Source organism: Acomys russatus, chromosome 29 (assembly GCF_903995435.1).
Source record: "Acomys russatus chromosome 29, mAcoRus1.1, whole genome shotgun sequence".
In the NCBI taxonomy this organism is placed as follows: Eukaryota; Metazoa; Chordata; class Mammalia; order Rodentia; family Muridae; genus Acomys; species Acomys russatus.
This window is the reverse complement of record NC_067165.1, coordinates 10,633,356-10,655,543: the sequence shown is the minus strand read 5'-3', so window position 1 is coordinate 10,655,543 and position 22,188 is coordinate 10,633,356. Positions and strand designations below refer to the sequence as shown.

At 50.8% G+C, this 22,188-nt stretch overlaps 1 protein-coding gene across 2 annotated transcripts in view; it reads right to left on the bottom strand.

Annotated features, from left to right (window-relative positions):
- The window catches only part of Trabd2b (TraB domain containing 2B), a 199,368-nt gene extending 180,065 nt beyond the window's left edge, over positions 1 to 19,303 (bottom strand). For both annotated transcript variants that reach the window (XM_051171130.1, XM_051171132.1), the window contains exons 1-2: positions 18,987 to 19,303; positions 16,360 to 16,920 (exon numbers count right to left, since the gene is read on the bottom strand). In XM_051171130.1, coding sequence (XP_051027087.1) covers positions 16,360 to 16,920; positions 18,987 to 19,088 — 663 coding nt within the window. In that variant the 5' untranslated portion in view covers positions 19,089 to 19,303. The remainder of the gene's footprint in view (positions 1 to 16,359; positions 16,921 to 18,986) is intronic.
- Between the last annotated feature and the right edge of the window lie 2,885 nt (positions 19,304 to 22,188).

Below are 22,188 nucleotides of genomic sequence, written 5' to 3'. Positions count from 1 at the left end.
TGCTAACGATAGGAAACGTGGATGTGAGGAACTCTCAGTGCCACCCTCATAGTAACACCGCAAATAAAAGCTGCTCTCCAGTCAAGGGGTCATTTCCAAAACACAGTTGTTCAGTAGCAATAAATGCTGCACAGACATTTTCGTGTGCTTTATGAGAATTTTTTTTTTTTTTTGAGCAAACAGTCCAGCTTCTGAAGTCTGTTAAACACTGTCTGCAGCAGATTGTTTGCATGATCTTTTTGTTAGCAACGCACTTGAACCTCAGTCAAGGCAGCCTGAGCCTACCCCCCGCACCCCCCCTTGCCCCCCCCCCCGAGCTGAACCACCAGTGGCTAAATGAGAGTTTGGGTCAACGACAAAAACAACAAAGTCTGCCTGCCCTCTTTGATGATGAGTCACTGCCTCCCCTGCTCTCTAGCCCATCCGCCACAAGCATGCTGCCAAAGCCCCACCATGCACCTGAGCCCAGGCGGGGCTCCTCAGCGAGACTCCTGGGGTCAAATGATACAGCACAGACGACAGATAGCTCAGATGCTTAGACTGAGGGAGCTGGCGCAGTCAAGGAAGTCTTTCTGTAGGAAGAACAGGCTGGGGAAAAGGACCGGTGGAGGGAGTGTGAGGACACTCCAGGAAGCCAGAGTTCAGGCTGCAGAGAGGAGTGGTCTAATTAATGCTGTGGGGTCACCCAGATGGGCAGGGGAGGAGGAAGCTGGTAAATGAGGTTCAGACCACTGGGGCTTTCAGATCTCAAAACGTGTCTTCATTCTTCCTTTCCGTATGCAGCTCATGGCCCTGTCCCCTCTTCTACTGACCAGCAAGATGCTGTCTGCCCCGTTTTACCACAGAGCTCGGTACACAGCAAGAGCTCAAAGCTAGTGGATGAAGACAAGAGGACATTTGATAAACTTAGTAAGTGCTGGGACCTTAGCCTTCACACAGCAGGGAGGCCTACCGGGCTTGCAGAAACACCGACAGTCAATCTCGCAACCTTGCCTCTGGTTCGCTTTCTTCATTTACCTTCCCAGACTCCTTACTAGTCATTTGTGTACTTGGTCCCTGTCTGTCACCTCTCGGTCACCTGGCAAACATTAGCTTATTACCTGCTATGTGCCCGGTATGTACTAGGTGCTAAGGATATGACAACAGGCACAGCAATCTCTGTATTCATGGAGTTGATAGGGAGGGAAGCCGTGTGCAGGTAAAATACACAGGCTGCCAGCAGGTGAAGGGTGCTGTCAGAAAAGGGGAGGACAGACGTACAAGAGGATGACTTGTCGTTTATCAAGGGAAGATCATCTCGGAGTACCTGTAGGAGATGGAGGTGAGCATGTTTTCATTTGTGCTCACTAACAGTTCCTGGCAACATGCAGCAGCCACAAAAGAATGGATGAAGGTGGGTGTTGGAAAGGTTAATCCATTCCCCTTTCTTCTCCTTCCTTCCTTCCTCCCTCACTTCCTCCTTCCTTCCTTTCTTCCTTCCTCACTTCCTCCTTCCTTCCTTCCTCACTTCCTCCTTCCTTCCTTCCTCTCTCACTTCCTCCCTTCTTCCTGTCTTCCTTCCTCCCTCACTTCCTCCTTCCTTCCTTTCTTCCTTCCTCACTTCCTCCTTCCTTCCTTCCTTCCTCGCTTCCTCCTTCCTTCCTTTCTTCCTTCCTCTCTCACTTCCTCCCTTCTTCCTGTCTTCCTTCCTCCCTCACTTCCTCCTTCCTTCCTTTTTCTTTCTTTTTCAGTGGTAGAGATAAAACATAGGACGTTGATATGTTGCGGGTACTTGATAGGCCCCATCACCAGCTCTAATTCATTTATTTTAATTAAAAATTTCAAGTTAAGCTAATAATAAGTTTATTTAGAGTTAGAAGAAATAATGCCCTTTATTCAATTTTTTTTCCCCAGTGGTGACACTTAACACACTGTGACACAATCTCAAAACCAGGAAGTAGACACCTTGTAATGCACTGATAAGGTTCAGGCTTCATCAGTTTTGTGGACCTTACTAAGTATTTGAATGAGTATGCCTGACCCACTCTGTTCTAGGCGGTTTTAATGGGCACTTTCTCCTCAATGTCCAAGTTAAGGGGTCATTGGAAGGGTTGAGAGATGGATACAAAGCAGGGTGAAACAAGCATGGTGGTCAGCCTGCCTGAGCATCACTTAGCCAGGCTGCTGTCTTGAGAAGGTAGCCACACTCATCTCCAGCTTACATATGTGAAAAACACACTACAAACTCTTGGGCAGTACCCACAGCTTGTGGGCAGAGCAACCCACATCCAACCTGACTTTCCTTTCTGTGAGCTTTTTTTTTTTTTTTAAGCCAAGAATGTGCAGGATGGAAAAGAAAAACTGCACAGGACTTAGCAAACAAGGAGAAAAAACAGGTTCCAGGAGACAGGATTGAGGAAAATGAGGAAGGGGAATCTAAAGATTCTTCTGGGGTTCTGAGTCAGTAGCCACAGGGAACTTAAAGAAAATTACAGGGGTCTAAAGAAGAAAAAGGGGCGCAGCCCTAGTTCAGCTGTAACTCTACACACAGTCTTGGACAAACAGTAGCCCTGACTTCATAGTTCTCATGTGAATTGTCCTCCTCATCCCACCCCCTGCTCTCATGTCAATATCTCTATGCCTTGCCCCAAAATTTGTTGTTGTTGTTGTTGGTTTTTTTTTTTTTTTTTTTTTGGTTTTTCGAGACAGGGTTTCTCTGTGTAGCCTTGGCCATCCTGGACTCACTTTGTAGACCAGGCTGGCCTTGAACTCACAGCGATCCGCCTGCCTCTGCCTCCCGAGTGCTGGGATTAAAGGCGTGCGCCACCATGCCCGGCTTCAAAATTTGTATGTTGAAATTAATCAGCAGGATCTTAGAGGGCAGAGTATGTAGGTGGGCATAGTGATGGAGTTAGGGCCCGTATGAAGGACTGAAGAGACCCGAGTTCAAGAGTTAGGGCCCGTATGAAGGACTGAAGAGACCCGAGTTCACCTTCTACCGTGTGAGCACACCTTGGAAAGCTGCCATCTCTGAACCGGGAAGCCACTCCTCAGCAGGCTCGGCAGATGCCGACACCTTGATCCTGGACTTCCCAGGCGCCAGAAGAGAAAGAAACAAGTTTCTGTTGTTTCTGAGCTATCCATCCCAGGCCATTCTGTTAAAGCAGCACAAACGGACTTAAACAAACACACAGGACTGCGCCGCACAGCAAGGAAAAGGAGGAGGGCTTTACAAAGCACAAACGCTACACCAATTGCCAAAACCAGATAGAAGGAACCCAACCCGGCGGCCCAGCCTGTCTGCAGTCTATGACTAGGATGCCTGGATGGCTTGCCTGGGATTGAAAACACAGAATTTAGGTCAGCACACATAGAGGCTCTGGTTCTGTTTATAGGAAACAGAGAGTGTGTGTTCCTATTAAACGCCTTTGAATCCCAGTGAGAGTGGGAGACCCAGGGCTGTTTACGGCTTTGGATATTTACTTTTCTCATATACAAATCAGCTCGGGTGCCGTCAGAGCTGACGCCACCTCACACTGTGGCCCTCTGACGTCCTGGCTCCTCCCAAAGCCTCACACATGGTTTGAATTTATTGGTTTTAGCAGATTTCATTTATATTGTGTGAGGATTGTGGAGTGACCAGCAAACAGAAGCTCTGATCCATGCCCTGGAAAAAAAAATCAGAAGCGTGAAGAAGGCGGCTGTCAGGGAGAGCTGGGAGGATCCCTTCCATGCAAGCAGCAGCTCCCACTTACAGGATGAGCTACTGTGGAAACAAGGTGTCAGTATGATGTCACTGTCTGCTTGGGCCCGCCTGGAGATGGTGAGAGCCTGCCAAGGGGAGAAGGCTGTCAATGGCTAGAGCCATTCAAAGCCCAAACACCTGGCGCTACAGTAGAGCATGCAGGTGACTGCTGAGTTTCTTGGATTCCAAAGCTAAATATCTGGATCATCAGTGGTGATGACGGGGGTCAAGGTGGGAAGTTGGGGGCTTTCTGCTTTTGCACCCCCATACTCAGGAGATGATATGGAGATGTGGCTGCTAATTTTACACATAACCCCTGAGTATGTATGTGCTTGCAGTCAAGTCCTGAGGGAAGCCAAGGTCATCACCTGAGGTTCCTATCCATAAAGAGCTTAAGTCCACTGGAGAAGTCAGAACATAAATACATAACCGACAAAATGCCACTCTCCAGTGGGGTCAGAGCCAACTACGGAAGTGGCTATGTAGGAGTGGGGTGGTTTTGGGTTTTCCAATCTCACTCCACTAAAGAGGTCTCAGCTAAGAGAAAGCCTGCCCTGGTACACACCATCCAATCCAATCCATAACTAGTGTGCTTGCTCTGTGTGGGTGGCAGGCCCTCCCATGTCTCATCTCTGCTCAGGCAGCACTCAAGTAACAAGGCTCGGTACACTCCTACTGCGATCACCTGACATTCCCCTCAACCTGCTATCAAATCCTGTGAAACTCGGGGATTGTGTGGCCCCTTGCACGGCCTTCCCCAAAGGCCCTGTAATGTATAAAGTTATCTGGACTCATTCAGACACCAGCCTATTGCACCATCTAAGGGCAAACTTTACAGAGAGTTCCAGAAGCTGGGATCCGCACTGTAGGACAGCAGTGGGCACATCCTGGACCCAATAGGTCAAGTGATCCTCACAGTACAGAGGCCTTCTCAGGCAAAAGGGCTTGGGAATGCACAGGCAAGCCTGGGTGAGGTGTTCCAGTCTGAGGCCCATGAATAAATGAACCGGTGAGCCAGTCATTAACCAGAGGAAGTTCTGAACTGCAGACCACAATAGTGGGGGTAGTACTCCTGCCAATGCATCCTAAGCCTAAGCCCCAAACTTCTTAGCATGATTGCCAGGGCTCCGCAATGTGGCCACGTGTGTCTTTAGATATGTCTCGCTGTGGCTTCCACCAGTGCTTTCTCCATGGTGAGTAATGACAGTCCCTCACTCCAGATTAGCATTACCACCATCGCCTCACCCCATATCTGCAGCTGTTTCTGAACTTGGAGATTGCCACTGGTCCTCCAGTGTTAAGCTTAGGTGGTCTCAGACTAAAGCTCAGCCAAGTGTTCACGAGAGGGGGGTTGCTGTTTGCTATGTTCAGTGGAGCGACTGCAACCACCAAAAAAAAAAAAAAAAAAAAAAAAAAATCTCCTAGATATCAAGGATGCAGGCCCAGCCCGTTTAGAAGCAGACATAGGACCTCTAGATGACCTAAGCTCTGGTCAAGCCCCTGCCATCTGCAGGTGGTACTTAACAGTGGTAGACAGACAGGAAGTAGCATCTGTGTAGCTACTTTGGCAGAACTCATTGGGAGTCCTTGGAGTGACGCTGCCGCAGCCCCTGACTCGTGTGCCACACAGTGCCTCAGGGCAACATCCTAGCCATACACAATGGTTGCCATGGATGCAGGCCATCCTTTGCTTGTGAGGCTCAGCTTCTGTTCTTAGTCCCAAATTCTAATCTCCTCACCCAGTTGCTGCTCTCTCCTTGTCAGAGCTGCAGCCTTCCTCAGGACAGAACTCGGGAGTCTCTCAACCCTCTGTCACTGCTTGCTTGTCACACTCTGTGCTTCAGAAGAGCCGCCCCCTACTCTCCTCTGCGGCTCATTCAGTCCTCCCATGGGGTGTAGAGAGGAGGAAGGCGCAGGCTCCACAACCTGACTTGTGAGACTTTAATTCCAGACCCTCCACTTTTTTGCTGTGTGAACCACCTCTCCGAGCCTTCTTCATGACCCATGAAGTGGGGTTAAGCCTACCTGGAACCTACTTTGAGGATGAAGTGGGGCAGTGTATATAAAGTACTCAAGATTATTCCTTGTGGCTCTATCGTCACAGCAACTCCTCCCCTCTTCACTAGCCCCACAGTCATCTTGAACCCCCAGAACCTGGAATTGAGTCTGGTATAGGGCAAATCCTCCAGAGCACTTGCCAAGCAAGAGTGAAAAAAACAAATGGATAGATGAAGCGTCTAACTAAGTATTTCCAGGGTACTTCTCTTTAGGAAAACAAACAAACTAACAAACAAACAAACAAACAAAGCTATACATGGATGAGCAGTGCTAAGAGCAGAGAGCGCTTGTTATTAAAATCCCATCAGGACTTTACCCCTGTGCTCCCAGGAACTCCAACTTGATGCTGTTTACTCACACCCACTTGCCTAAGCAATGGGGGTAAAGGGTGATTAGACAAGAAAGAGTTCCCCTCCCCCATCACCATCAGAGCCCGTGACACAACTGAGTCTCCAGCCTGAACTTCTCAAGACCTCCTTTTAGCCTGTCTCTGTCCTAAGGAGCAACTGGAGAGCAGGCAAGGCTGAGCCAGAATGGATCGGGTCAGATCTTGCATACCATAGATGATCATAGCCAGGGTGGTCAGACCACAGAGTTCCCATCACGCTGACTGAGCAAACACCGTGTGAGCATGGGAGACCAAGCGAGGCGACAGAGAACCGTCTCCAGTTTAGGGTGGGCTTCCCAACCTCAGAACACAGGCTGCCTGACAGCAGACCACTGGACCACCACAGCTAGCAGTCTCGGCTCAGAGGCATCACTGGGCCCCCACAGCAACCTCAGTGGGGATCATGCGAGCCTCGTAGTTTTCACCCAGTCAGAGCAGGGAGCTCCAGTTCAGTTTCTTGATTAAGGCATCAAAACATTTAAGCCTAGTTCTAGGTGTGTGTCCTTATTTGTATACAAGTACTTCTCAATTTTCTTAAAATTAGGGAAATAATACCTCCCAGGTCCGTTATAGGAATTTAAGGCCTAGCACATAATACAGAGTAAATCAGAGTAGCCAGCTTGAAAGCTGGAGAGAAAAGGCAAAGATAAAGCAAGGGGGTGGGGGTGGGGAAGATTTTGTGTGTCTGCTTTCTACATTTTCCCATGCTGGCACCTTCTTCCTGGACTACCCTTTCCAGCCCATTTCTAACAGCACTTCAAAGCCACTTCCACCAAGAGGCTGGCATTCTTTTCTCGCCACCCTCCCAGCAAAACTACTCTGATGGAAGCCAAGTACATAAAATTACCTCCAAAGCCAGCAGCTGGCCTCAGCGTGAGGACTCTACTGCCGGGTCAACTAAACATCCCAGTCGAGATCAAGCGCAATGAGCGAGTGTTGTGACTGGAGGTGTCCCAAAGTATATCAGTTTATGCAACCCATGACCAACCCAGAGGCCCTCGAGCTGCAAATAGAGCCCGCTGCTGTCCTACGTAACCGCCGTCTCGTGATGCCACGGCTACACGGCTGGAGATCAGGGGACACACTCCAAGTGCCACCACCCGGTCTGAGCGACTAGCAAACAAACCCGATGGCGGTATCTGAGCTCAGTGGGGGAGGCGGGGTGTGAAAGGTGAAGCAGCAAGAGTAGGGGACTGGGGCGATGTCCTATCTGTCCTAAGACAAGAGAAAAAGCTCTAGAGACTGCAAGCAACTGGAACATAGTTAGAGAAAAAAAAAAAAAAAAAAAAACATTGACAAGTAGACTTTTGTCACTTCTCAGACTTAAGGCCAATCAGCTTAAGAAAGGAACCTTATGGGAAATGAGGTTTTTTAAAAAAATGAGCCGGCATGCTGATAGACCTTTCTCCACTGTACCTGTCTTATTAAATGTGTCTTTCAGATGGGACCAAACTTCATTTACCAAGAGCTTCACAGGCCCATTAAGTCCTCGGAGATAACACACAGCAGAACACTGTAAATACCCCCGATAGAGTGGAAGGAGGGAAGGACTGGATAGGGTTGTGGGGTGCTGTCCTTTATCTTTGCACCAGGGATGTGGGGCAGGGCTGTACTCTCTCTCTCTCTCTTCCTGTGGAAAGAATCTCAGAGGTGCTTCCTGGCTCCCGGAAGGGAAGTGTTCTGCAGTCAGGAGTGAGGGGGCTGATGCAGTGCATAATGTGATCCCAAGCTTTCTGCCTTCTCTCTGCCTGGAAAAGGGGGCACTCACACACACACATACATAGGCACACATACATGTGGCTGTTCTTCATGCCCACCTCTAGCACATTATCAGGTGGATAGTATGAGCTGGAAACATGTTTGGAAAAAAAACTGTACACCGGTTGTAATTTTGTAAATGAAAACTGAAATACTATAGTACAGCTCTTTAGTCAAATTGGTCCTCAGAGCATCCATGAAGTTGACAGGTGAGGAAAGAAAAACAAAGACAGGTTGTGTAACTTGCCTGGGGTTATCTGTGGTCCTAGTATGCACCTAGAAGTCTTCCCAATAAAGGGGGTTCCTGAACTGAGTCTGTCCCGCGGTGTGTCAGTAACTCTAAGATAGGGTTCTGAAGATCAAATCTAGTGAGGCTGCTGCTGAGATGAGGGAGAACCAGGGAGCCATATGCAAAGAGCACAAGTTCCTAGGTCACAGCAAATGAAAAGGAAACTCTCACTTCTTCTTCCTGCTCTTCTTGACATGTTGGGTAGGAAAGAGAGGAGCTTAGGAACAAAAGGTGAGCAGCAAGCCTGGGGACTAGGGACACAGAGATAAACATGTGCCCTGGTGGCAGGACAGGGTATGCTGGTGAGGTGCTGGGAGGTTCCTCCCAGGACAGTAAGGAAAAACACAGCTCCGGCAACAGGTACAGAGTACACACATGCCAAGGCCGAGGCTGTCCTGCAGAGATGGCCCTGGGGCCCCGACATTTATGGGTCTCCTCTAATGACTTCCTGGCTCTCTTTAAGGGTAGCCAGGCATTCAGAGTGGAGCAGGTACATTCTATGCATCAGTCCTTTCAAAACACAGTGCTTTTCGCCAGCCACATTGTTGTACCTGAACTCAAACTACTAAACTGTCAGATCGTGTTATTCCATAACCCAGGCACCAAGGATAAGTCTTCTATGAAGTAGCATTTGCTTGAAAAGTGCAGGCTTTTTAACAAGGGTAGTCCATTCGGGTGAGAAGCAGCTAGCCAGTCAATAAAAACTGGGAAGGAGCCTTAAGTAGCAGGGAAAGGATAAGATGATGTGTAAAGCCACGTCCAAGGACTGTAGTGAAGGGAAGGGACAGAAAGCCTGTACAGCTCAGCGCCCCTGGAGCCCTGAAACAAGAGGATCATGGAAGGTCAAAATTCAATACTTGGACATGAAAAGACACTGTGGAGGGATGAGCCTGGAGATGCTCTGGCACTTCCAGCATGGAGGAGGAGGGTGTTTTGATTATAAATGGCAAATAAGAGAGAGAAAAATGACAGCATGTAATAGGAATAGAGAGTAAGGAGTCTAAGAGGGATTCATGGATGCCCGAGGCAGTGCTGAGGGCACTGGACACATTTCAGGTAGGAAGTCTAAGACACAGAGGCTAGGATAGCCTCACCTTCTAGCTAGTTAGTGTAGGCAACAACCAGCCCAGGCTACCCCCAGAGATGTGGGCTTCTGACCTGGAACATACTCAGCTCAATTTTGCAATCGCTTGTGAGTACATGTTGGACTAGGTTAGAATCAGGAAAGAAAGTCTGCCCAAGTAATAAAGTCAAATATAGAAGTGCTGAAAGAATGTCATAAAATTCCATAAAGAATTCCACAGAGGGAAACACTACATGTGGCATGGCCATAAAAGAAATCTCTGGGCCAAGTCTTCACCAGTTCAGACCTGACGGCATTCCAGGAAGGCTTCCTGGAAGAGGTACAGCTTTGAGCTGAGCCTTAAATATCGAAAAATTGGGGGGGGGGGGCACGGAGGGGTTTCAGAAGCAGAAGAGAAAAGGAGGAAATTCCTGGCGAGGGAGGGGTCCCAGCAGAAGCTTGAGGCAGGATATACTGCATAGATTTAAAAGCCTGCAGATCCTGGAGAAGCAGCCTGGCGAGACGGCTTGGCAGCCGCGAAGCAAAGCTGAAGGCTGGGCCACCGGCTGCCTGTGGATTAAGTGGGTGGACAGAGAACCAGTGATGGGAGATAAAAGGGAGCGAAGTGGGTAATACTTAGAAGCCAATTCAAGGCGGGTTGTGTGTGGGGGTGGGGGTGGGGGGGAGAACGTCAGCCTGGCAGCTGTGGCGCTTGCCAGCATTCTTCAGTTTCCTCTCTAGAAAAGCTGCTTTACCAGGCAACCTCTTCCTGGCTCCGAGAGGAGTCCAAATGGGAGCTATTAACAAAGGCACGCGCACAGCTTTATCTCCATCAGAAAGTGCTTTGGCGGTAAGGAGGGCTTTCTCTCCGCCAGCCCTGTAGAGTGGAGTGGAGGGAGAGCGGCTTGGGGAGGGGAGGAGATCAGACGACGGGCTTGCAGATGGGGCTTCTTGGAATTCTTGGGAAATGGCCCCTTCCAACTCTTAAGATTTTAGAAGTCTGTGTTGATGAGCTGAAAATGCTTCAAAGCTAAGAGGCTAGGATTTCATGACGTGAAGATTCTTCCGGTCCAAAAATGTCTCGGAGCCGAAGGTTCTAAGATTTCACCGTTCTTTGGTTCTCTGAGCCTCCGAGTTTGAGCTTCTGGGTGGAGAAGTCCAGAGCCTGCAAGTTTTACTGTGAGTTTCTGATCCAAGCTTCATCCACCTCCAGCTTTGGCGGCGGCTCATTGTCCTTTGATGGTGGTGCCTAACTGTCCTGAGTTTCCACTTCTTCGCCTGCCATCTGACTACCCGGATAGACAAGGTCACAGATACCAAACAGGCCAAGCCTGCAGTGCCATTAGGACCCTCTTTTTTGTAAATTGCCACCTGGACCCAGAAGCCATCGGTGTGTGTATGTGAATGAAGCAGCATTACCAGAGGGATGGCTTCACTGTGTGACACACTTTCCCAGGATAGTTCCTGGTCACAGGGCTGTGGGTGGGATACCTGGGAAAGGGTGGTGGGCTGAAGTGTAGCAAACCCTGTTTTCTAGAGCTACAATGAGCCATCTGGGGGCAGCCTGTGCTAAATGCACTCCCTGACCAAGTATTTCAGAGAGTAAAACGTTCACACGCTCTGAGGTCCACCCAGAAAATCCAGCTTCCATGGCTGGTTTTTGCTCCCTCCACCCTAAGGAGAAGACTCAGGTCTCACAGAGGGCCAGCTGAGGGGCCCAACAAAGTGAACTGGAGGGTTACCTGGCTCAGAAGCTCAGAGAGGGCCCCAGCCCTCAGAAATAGGCATTCTTGGGGGAATCTGGGAATTAGTGACTGGTTCTGAAAGCTTTGGACACGTGACAAGGAAGGAAGAGCGGGCTCTCATGATGAAGGGCAAAGAGGAAGGACATGGGAGCCACTAAGATTCAGATACTGTGGGGCTGAGTTTCTACTCTGTAAAACAGGACTAGTCACACCCACGTCTCAGGGTACAAAAGCAATGCATACTCTTAGGTAACGAGTTCTTATCACGCAAGCATCTATGCCGTTCACTCCCAGATCTGTGGCCCAGATCCTGCACTGCACTGCACTGCACTTCGACTGCTCTGGTTAATGAGTGAAAAAGTGAAGGAAGCAGGGGAGCCTTAATGAAGGAGGCCTGGGCAGGGCTCAAGCAGGCTATGCCACAACAGGCCAAGTGGCCATCTCTGCTCTGCAGACCAACAGGATGATCCCCCGACCCCACCCCCAGGAACCAACAAGCTTCCTGACAGGTAAGGGTCGGCCAAGGACAAAGCTGCTAAAGACAGTTAAGTCAGGCTTCATGTTGTGATGTGGGTTGGCTTAGACCCTCTAAGGTTTGGGATCAGACAAGAGAGTTATAGAAGGCAGAACAGAGTTGCTACTCGAAATATTGTCATGGAAGAAAAGAGACAGTTTGAGCTGGCTTACAGAAGGGGCTAACAGATGAATGTCATAGCTGCTGGCCGTCAGTCATCATTCATTCTGCAAATATTTATAATGCACTTCCTGTCTGTTGATGAACCAGACACAGATCCAGAAGCTCTGACCATACGTAAAGTCAGAGGAGCTTCCTATATTCAGCTGTGCAGGTTAAACCTAGATTAGGGGGCTATCTTCACAGTAGGGCGTGGGAAGCTGGAGATGAACTTCAGGGAGATGGTACCCAGAGCACATTGGAGGTACCTTAAGATTCAAATTTTAAAGCAAGAGGAAAAGAGCTTCAGTACTTTTAAATGATGTTTTTCTTTGTGTATTTTATATCTTACTTTATCAATAATGATATACCATACATATACACCTATACTTGCATACACACACACACACACACACACACACACACACACACACACACACACAAATTTACCAAATAAAGTCATGAACTATGAAAAACCAAAATCAATCCACCGTTTAGATGCCTAAAGAGCATAGGTTTTAGCTATGGGACATTCCTGAACCACTGGGCCTGTCAATGTAACTACAGCCAATGACCCAACTCTTTCAAGTGTCAACTTACTGCCTTTTCAATAAGTATGACAATAAAGCGTTTAGCATTTCCCTGAGAACTGGAGTTAATAACTTCTGAGGTCCAATGTTGCCGGCCCCTAGCCCAGAGTTCAGCAATTGATTCTGTGATTTCTAGCTCCCCTGAGGAGGAGACTGAAGACTTCTATGACTATGCTGTGCACTTTCAGCAGGCGTTCTCTATCGCTAAGGTTCTCAGACCCTGGATAGCACTGGTGCACAGTGGTAAAAGACAGCAATGGACAGAACAGCATGTTCCTTTGTTCTCTTACCAAACTTGGGAAGACCATCTAGCTCAGTGTTCTCAACCAGGCCCTCCACCATATAGTGTGAGTGGGCAGAAACGGGAGAAGACCTGAGAGGCCTGCAGTGGTTCTCAACCTTCCTAACGCTGCGACCCTTTAATACTGTTCCTCATGTTGTGGTGACTCCAACTATAAAACTACGTTTGTTGCTACTTCATAACTGTAATTTCTCTATTGTTATGAGCCATAACATAAATTTTTATTTTGAGGGCACAGGTTGGCCAAAGGGGTCACCGCCCCTTTGAGAACCACTGCCCCAGAGAGAGTAGTGGCAACCAGTATCAGTCCTTGCAAGCAACAAGCAGAGCTGATAAGGCTCTCCAGGTCCTAAGACTGTCATAAGATCTGGCCTCGAGGCTTAAACTTCCCAGGCTACCAAAAGCAGGGGCTTGCCACCATCACATTTTCTGTAGTGCTAGAGGTTGAATCTCGTGCCTAGCGCTTGATACGTAGTAAGAACCTATCACTGAGCTATACCCCTAGCTCTCTTTTGACTTTGCATTTTGAGACAGGGTCTCACCAAGTTGCCTGGGCTAGCTATGAACTCACACTGCAGCCCAAGTAGGCTTGAACCTGTGATCTCCTGCCTCTGCCTCCTAAAGAACTGCAATTATGGGATTGCGTCAACAGGCCTGGCCCTCCCCTACCCTTTTCCTAGCCCACCTTCATGTTGTTCAGCTGAGGTTGGACAATGGCTATGGTTGCTGGAAGAAGGGCAAGCCCACTTTTCATCTTGCTCTCCTTTCCCCTGCTCTGGAGCCCACTAACACTCCCTGCCAAACACAGAAACCACATATAAAAAGGTCTTCAGCCACTTAGAGGTCTGCAGAATGGCTCTGTTCCTTATTAGCCATGTGGCCTTGGGCAAGTCATTCAACCTTTTTTGGTGCCCACCTTAGTAAGCCAAAGGGTTACAAGGAGAAGTCAATGAAATGGAAACGCGCACGGAGCTTCCTGCTGGGTGCCTGGCACGTGCAATCGATTAGAATGGTCCTATGGAATGTCAGGGCTGGAAGGGGCATGAAAGATGACCTAATTCTGGTGTCTGATTTCACAGGCAGAGTGAACTGAGCCCAAGGAAAGGAACTGACTTGCCCAAGGTCACATGGTAAAATCTTGGGGATACTGAATCTAGCACCTTGAGTTTATTTTTGAAATCAAAGGTCAAAACCTGTCACCAGACCTGCTTGCTCTTCCTGCAAGAGGGGCAGTTGCCAGTTTTCCAAGCTTCCCCTGTCTGCCTGCCCCGTAAGTTTGATTTAAACTTTATTCTCTGCTTAGGAAGAAAAATGCATATTTCTACCCAGAAAAAAATTACATAAAATACTTGAAAACATCAAAATTAAAACTAAAATCTCAGGCCTTAGTATAAAAAGCAGTCTTCCTCGGTCATTGCCCACCCCTGATTTTGCAATAACAGTAATGCTTCGAGGAAAGAAAAAATAAAAATCTGATACACATAGCAGATATTTCAGTACAATAACGCATCACAGATGTTCCCATCAAACTGCACGCACGCACGCACGCACGCACGCACGCACACACTTTTACTGAGAAGGCAGCTGCCTTTCTGACTTTCAGGTTGGGGATCCCTAATGACCCCATCTGCCCAGGTTCTGCACCCTCACTCTCCTCGGCTAGCCCTCCTCGGCTGCCCAAGAGGATGAAGGAGAGGTTTCATCACCTCCTTCCAAAATGCTAGGAGGACAAATTGGTGTGTCAGGCTCTCAGGCAGGTGGTGAAGGGTGTACAGATAAGGAAAGGAGAGGGCTCCTGCTTTCTCTTGCCTGAGCCTTGTTAGCTGCAGCCCTTTCAAGGGGCTGGACCCAAGAACAATTCGAAGGAAGAGCGGGCCCAGGCTGGTGGTGGGGTGGGAGTGTTTTTGCAACAGTAACTGGAGTCTGTTTGATCTTCAAACATGGGCTTTGGAGACTGTCAGCGGGCTCCTTGCTGGCCGGAGAACGGCTCTCAGTAACTTTTCCTAAAACACAAGCTCACACACTTCGCAGCGAATGTTTTCAACCCACCAGAGCTGTCATTTGGTTGAGCGGCAGTGTTTCCAGACTCCAGAAGAAAGATAGTTTTGTTGTTTTAAGAGAGACAGATTAAAGCCAGGGACTGTTTAACCAGAGAGCTCCAATGCTCCCTTCAGCCCCTGTCAGGTTCCTCTGTGGTTGGTACAAAGAGGGTGTTGAGAGTGACAGTGGATCCCCCACCTCCCAAACCTAAAATGGATATCTCTGGAGGCCAGGCATGAAGGCTATGGGCAGAGAGGCCTCCCACAAAACTGCCTCCAAAATGAGATGGGCAGTGAGTGCTGCCCGCCCCCCCAGATAATATCAGCTCATGAGGCTGGCAAGGGGAAAGTCACTTCAGAAGCAGAGAGCCGCTCTGTTCAGAGGGGCTCGGCGCTGGGGCAGAGAATACACAGGATTTTCCCCGTGGTGATGGAGGCAGGCGTAGTCAGAACCCTGCGGGGCGTGACTAACTGCCCCAATATTCCTGCCACCGGGCCCTCTGGGTAAGGACTCCACAATTATGGGAGAGCCAGCAGGAGAACTCACAAACCCGCCTTTCATTTGGCCGGCAAATCAATCTGGCTTCTTACCTCCCTGGGGACAATATTGCATTTCCCCTGGAAAAACAAAGGCCAGAGATCTCAGAAGGGGGATCAACTTCAGCAGCAGTTTCCCTGGTGAGGTGCTTGCAACATCTCTGAAGCAATCGGGTCTGATTCCGGGGACAGAGCCTGGGGTCCAGGCATTTTTATGAGTCTATCTCCTTGATGATGAGCACCAACCCAGACCCTGGACTGGGGCCTCCTTGTACGAGCCATAAGGCAGGAGCTCCCACCATGGGTTGACAGCCCTGTTCTCGAGGCACAGATGTGAACGCATTGTTCCGGGAGCCTCAGAGTTGAGTTTGGGACCAGTGAGTTGTGAATGACCTCTGCCCATAGAGGCAGGCTTTTAGTGACATTTTGCTGGATAAGGTCTCTTGACAGCCAGAAACTTTAGCCCTCTTAAGCCCCTCCCTTCTCCCTTACTCCCTAGGTTCAGAAATCATATCTGCCCAACTTAAAAAAAAAAAAACCAACACATTTCTCTGGAATTATTACCCCCCCCCAAAAAAAAACCCTCTCCTTGTTGATTAGAATTTCCCCCAGGCTTAGGGAGACAGCCCCAGAGTTATGGAGCTTAGCAAAGGCCTGGGGGATTATGCAGAACCTCTGCGTTAACCAGCAAAGCAGTGCTGGTAGAGGCCTTGTCCGTAAAAATCTTCCCTGACAGCACAGCCTAGGCAAGATGCCCTCTACTTAGACACACCCGCAGGTGTGCATCCAAACAGCCTCAGGATAGGCTTTGTGCTCCAAAGTCTCCCGGGCCCGGGTAAGCCTGCTGCAAATGGGCAACTCCCTCTTTCTGTTTCGAATCACTCTGATGCTCCCAGGGAAATTCTTTCTGCTCAGGCAAGCACAGCAGGTGGAGAGTGGATATCCCCAACAGGGCACCACTGAAATGGAAAGAAACACCCAAACTTTGGCACGTAGTAGTTTCCCCTGACCCCAACAAAGCAGCCCAGTGCTGCTCTGGGGCCAGAGAGACGCTTTGGCTTGGGGCAGCGGGGAGGGGGAGAGGGGGGATGGGACCTGGCTCTGGCTGTCTGCTGGAACATGACAAAGATCAGAGACCAAGACCAAGACACCGTGGGGCTGCCCGGCTGGAGCAGCCGGCACGTGGGTTCCTACCTGGGAGAAGTTGAGCCCATTGAGGGGATGGCACTGCTCCTCCACCCGCTCCACAGCCCCAGTGCTCTTCTTCATCTTCTCAGCCTGCTGGGCCAGGTAGAGGTCCAGCACAGGCACGCCTCTGGAGCGCACATCTGTCTCTGTGAGCGAGTTCACCATGAGCATCACCCACACCGGCCTCTTGCGCTCCCAGTTGCCAGCGATGGCATTGAACAGGTAGTCAGCATACAACCCTTTGCCTCGCTGCGCTGGCGTCATCCAGGAGGGCATCATCAGCTTCACGTAGTCCAGGTGGCGCTTCAGGCGCCAGTAGAGCTCCCTGGGCAGCACATCCTGCAGGTTCTCCCCATGGGGCAGCAGCTGGCAGCTGGCCAGTGCCGAGATGGTGTAGGGATCTGTCAGATCCAGCTCGAAGTAGACACGGGTGCTGGCCTGGAAGGCTGCTTTGGAATTAGCAGGGATGAAGTCCCAGACCCGGGTGTAGGGAACGTGGATGGTGCCAAACAAGTACGCTGGGGGGTGGCGCCGAATAGTCCACAGGAACGAGTTCAGGTCCCTTTGCTACCGGGAGAAAGGAAAGGAGAGGTAGATCAGTGAGGCCAAAGGCAGCAGAGCACAGCCAGGGTTGGCACAGGCAGGGTGGATAGGGCCAGAAGGCAGCGCCCCACTGGCAAAGGCTTTGCAAGCTAAAAGCTCCACATTCAAATGCTGGGGCCTTGCCCTATCCTGGTTGAATAACCGGCAGTACATCATCCCCCCTCCCACGGACTCAGTTTCCTCTTCAGTAAAATGGGGGTTGAGAACGGGAGTTACTGGTAGGATTGAAATCCACAGAGCAAACGTATCTGAAGCCCTCAGAGTGGTGCCAGGCCTGGAGGAAGCGGGCAGTGAAGGGAGGTTCTCTTTATGACTAGCTTGCACTGTGAAAGCCAAGGACTGCCACACAACCTGAGAACACTCATGCTTGGCCAAGCCAAACCTTCACCAGTGATGTTTCATGTGGAGGGTGGGGAGAGGCATGGGGTGCGCGGGGGTGGGAGTGGGGGACCAAGAGTTCTCTCTGGCAAGAAGAGAGGAAGTCATATAACTTTTAAATACAGCCATTAGAAGACACATGCCAAGTGCACTCTGAAAGCAGAACACCTATTAAAAATAGCACACCTATTTCCACAGCTACTTCTCATTCATCCGGGTGGGTGAGGTTTTCCTCCTGGAGGGGCAGGTCAGGGGTGTTAGGTACTTTCCTCCACTCGCTGAGACCATAGATGAGAAAGTGTGTTTAAAAAAAAAAAAAAAAAAAAAAAAAACTTGCAAAGCCAAATCAACTCTCACTTTCTGGTTGGGAGGAGATGATTCCCTAGAATTAACCCCAAGAAATGTACATATTCTGGGTGCTTTCCAGACTTCCCCACCAAAAAAGTGTGCCTGGTTCTCTATCCCCAAGTCTATCTTTTTCTGTGACTTAGGCACACACTAGGGTTGTGTGCCTCGAGCAGAGCACAAATACCAGAGCTTTTTAAAAGTTTTTTTTCTTTCAGTACCAACTAGGATTTAGAAAGAAATAGAAGTGGGAGGCTATCATTGCTCTCAGCAAAAGCCATTTTCCATCTAGAAAAGTCCTTGGGGTAACCACTGACCACTTACAAACTTTACGTCAACTCATAACACATTCCTACTTGATTCTGGTACAAATGAAAATTATTGTGTGTGGCAGAAACAGCACCTTATTTTACCTGAAAAAAAAATGTAAATCTGAATGCACACAAGAGAGACTGAGTGTCTACCAGAGACAGTTGGTTTCTTCTGCAGGAGGCAGGCTGTACACCTAGCCTAAGGCCCACCTACGGCCTGCTAATAGGACAGCACAGGAGGAACCTGTAACAGTGTTCCGGCCTCCTGGTCTCCAGTTCAGGGTGACTGACAATGCATTAAACTATATTTAAAGAGAAGGGCACTGAGGGAAAAATCAAGAGATTCCAGGGTTGGGGAGGAAAATTGGAAGAAGCAGTAATTACTTGACCCCCTCAGGGAAATATTGGACAAGGAAGTTCATTCTGTCATTTCCGTTTCTCTCCTCTGGACTCTTAACTCCTTTTCAGGAAACAAGGGCATTTGGGACAATAGGTGCTGGGTGGGATCTGGGGTACAGAGGGAGGAGGAAGTAAAAAGCAGCCCCAGGGGTGGGAGAGCCAGCCTTAGGTCAGAAAAAAGGGCAGGGAGAGGAAAAGCTGGACTGAGGCACTGTGTGAATGAAACCGAGTTGGTTGGTAGTCAGGTTGTGGAGAAGAGCAAAGGGTATTGGGAAAAGGAGGTCAGAAGGCAGAAAGAGACCAAAGGGTAAAGACGGGATAAAGAGACAGTAAAGTCAGAAGCGGGCACGGAGAGGGGAAATGTCCAAGCAAGACCAAAAGCCTAGAGGAAACTGTCCTCCAGTGGAGAAGGAACCATCTGGACTGGGCTCAGAGTTGGAGCCCCTGAGGACAGATGCTACAGAAGGGAGCCCGGGCTGTGCCCAGAGGGCAGAGGTGGAGCGAGTGGGCTGAAGAAGGCAGGTCCCAAACCATCACCCCTCAGGCTGGAGTGCCCAGGCAGGAGGAGGGAGAGTGGCAGGGCTGGCGCTCGCTCACCGATCCGGGCTGCCGGCACTGTCCTCCGTCCGGGGGTTGCGGGCGGGCTCGGGCGGTGGCGAGGAGGGCGGCAAGCAGCGGCCCCGCCAGGGCGGCGTGCATCCTGCCCGGGCCCGCCGGGCGCGGGGGACCCTCCTGGGCAGCGCCCCCTCAGCAGGGCGGTGAGCCCCCAGCTGGGCACCGAGAATCTTCTGGAGCACAGGGCTCCAGGCGAGAGATGCTGGGAGCCCGCTGGGGCGTGGCTGGATGTCCCTGTCGGACCTGGGGGTCCCTCTGGGGCGGGGCTCCGTCTGTTGGAAGAGGGGGATCCTCTGGGGCGGGGCGGGCCCCCCCCCCTCACCAGGGCGCGCAGCCGGGTTGGCTGAGCCCCGGAATTCTGCGAGCGCGCTGGGGTCCTGGAGCGCGTGGGGGTCGCGGAGCCGCGTCAGGGTCCAGGGGTACGCGGGGTTCCTGGGACAGTCCCGAGATCCCAGGGTGCGCGGGGATTCTGGGGTTATGCTGGGCACCCGGGGCGCGCAAGGGTCCCAGGGGTGCGCAGCGCTCCAGGGGGCGCGCAGTGGACAAGTGCGGCGGAGGGCGCGGTGGGGCGGGGGTCGGCTCTGAGGTGCCGGGCTGCCCCCAGCCCGCCTCAGAGGGGCGGCGGGCGGGCGCGCGGCCGCTGCCCGGGCTCCGCCATGCTGCTCCGCGGCCGGGAGGGAGGGAGAGAGGAGGGCGGGAGAGCGGCGCGGAGCCGGGCCGGGCGGGGGGCTGGGGCCGCCGGGCGGGGGATGGGAGGACCCGGCGCGGGGGGCGGGGGGCCGGGGCCTCGGCGGGTCGGGCCGGGCCGGGCCGGGGCTGTGCCGCAAGGAGATAGAGTGAGCTCCGCGCCCGGGCGCGGCGAGGCGGGGTCTGGCGGGCATGGCAGGCGCTCGCTGGCTCGGCGCTCGCTCTCTCGCTAGTTCCCTCGCACGCGCGCGGAGGGAGGCGAAGCCCGCAGCAGCCACTTCCCAACTTTCCAAACTTCCCAGCGCAACTTTTTCCTCTCCTCCCCTGCCTGCGCCTCCTCCCTCCTCCTTCTCCTTTCCCCTCGCCAGCTCTGCGCCGGCCGTAACTCTAGAGTGCCACCGCCAGAGGGCGTCCGGCCTGATGCTCTGCTCTGTGGACCTCAGGCTAAGAGGTGGAAGCCTAATGGTCAGGCTGCGACAAATTTAGCGCCATGGGCCAGCTTCGTCAAGCACATCCGCGAGTCCTGGCAAGAATAAGCAGGCAGCAGGACAGGATTTGGGTAGGCACTTCGAGGTCTATCACTGGGGATCCAGGGAAGGTGGTATTTTGCTTACAGTGTTGTCTTTCTGGTGTGCCTAACACTGGCATATGTGTTCTTTAGGCACTCTGCAAATACTACATTTAAATAAAGCATGTCTAAAGAAATAAAATAACTATCACCCGAATTCCATGGACGCTTTTCTTTAGCCAGTCATTCTCCTGTCTGTTTCTCTAGGTCCATACAGAATCCCTGAGTGTGACTGTGGAAGGGTGAGAATTAATGTCCATTTCTAAGACTAGAAGAATCGAAAGTCTTTAACATTAAACCTCTTCTGTTTCTGGGAGACGATTAAAAAAAAAAAAAAACCTTCTGTCTCTTCACAGCAAATGGAGAAAGAGAGCCTCGGTGTGTGGACAAGAACACACCACAGTTTAAAAACAGGATTTACTAAGTACTGCATCCTGGAGCAGGTGGTTAAAAGGATGAATTAAGTGATATTATCAGAAGTCTACAGAGAACAGACGAGGTCAGATGTGCAAATAGGCAACGAAACTACACTCATGGCAGAACACCAAGGAAAGGTAGGCAGAGGAAGGGCTCCTAAGACAGCTGGGGCCAGGGCAGGCCCCTAGGAAGCGATCTTGAGGAACAAGTCAGCGGTAGCTAACAGACGGAAGTGAAGCAGATGGGACACCCGGTGCCAAGGGGTACACGTGAAAAGCGGGTGGCAGGGGCTGGAGAGATGTCTCAGAGGTTAAGAGCACTGACTGCTCTTCCAAAGGTCATGAGTTCAATTCCCAGTAACCACATGGTGGCTCACAACCATCAATATCCGGTGCTCTCTTCTGATGTGCAAGCAGAATGCTATATAGATAATAAATAAATAAATCTTTAAAAAAAAAAAAAAAAGCGGGTGGCAGGAGCCGAAGCTGCATCTTCATGCCAGGCCTGGGGCACACCTTCGCTTGTACACAGTCATGAGGAGTTACTCCAAGACTTGAAGGTGAAAGCTCTAGAGCACATCTGGACTGACAGGGTGCGTGGATCGAGGGGACAAACCGGAGGCAGGGCTGCTAGTGGGAGCCAAGGCCTCTTGACCCCCCCCCCCCCAGCTAAGGGCTCTTCTCCCCTTTCTCTCCACTCATGCCTCAGGGCACGTTGAGCTCCCGGAGAGAGGAATGCTCAAGGTTTGAGTGAGGGAGAACGGCTCACGTCTCTGAACCTAAAATGTGAGTAACTAAGAGGCAGACCAGAGGGCAGGAAGGAAGTACCAGAGTGGCCAGGTCGAATCCCACTAGTCACGTGAAATTCCCACACTGAATAGATGTTGGCAGTTACCTACAGTTCAAACGACTAGGTATCTGGAGCAACTTGTTCTGCTCGACCTCTTAGCCACGTACCTTTGAGGTGATAGATGCTGAGCAGGCCAGAGTGCCTAGAAAATAGGGTGTCGGGACATAGGATAGTAGTAGCTCTGTCTCCTTCACGTAGAGCTTTGAGATGGGCAGCTGTGACAGAAGAGAAGTCCTTGAAAGATACTGCCTGACTCAGCACCCCTCCCCACCGACTCCCTGCAAAGTCACCCATCCCTGCAAAGTCACCCATCTCTTTGGTAAGAACAGACTGAGTTGGTTAGAGTGTGAGTCTGATTCCACCAAGAAGTGGGAATGTGGTCTTTACGGGGGAACTAGAGGACGGCAGATGGGCAATGTAAAGGGACCAGTTCAAATGTAAAGTGATGGCATGTGTGGCTAGGTGTGGCTAGGTGTGGGTAGTTTTTATCATCTCTCTTCCCCCACCTCCCCCCGCTCCCTCATTATTTCAAATAAATGGCCTCTGGTATCACAGTGTTTCCCCTAAAATGATAAAGGTTTCGGCAGCCAGTTGTCGGAAGTGGCTGCTGTAACTTCCTCCTTTGAGGCCTCATGAAGGGCAGTGAGCAAGACTAGAACGCAG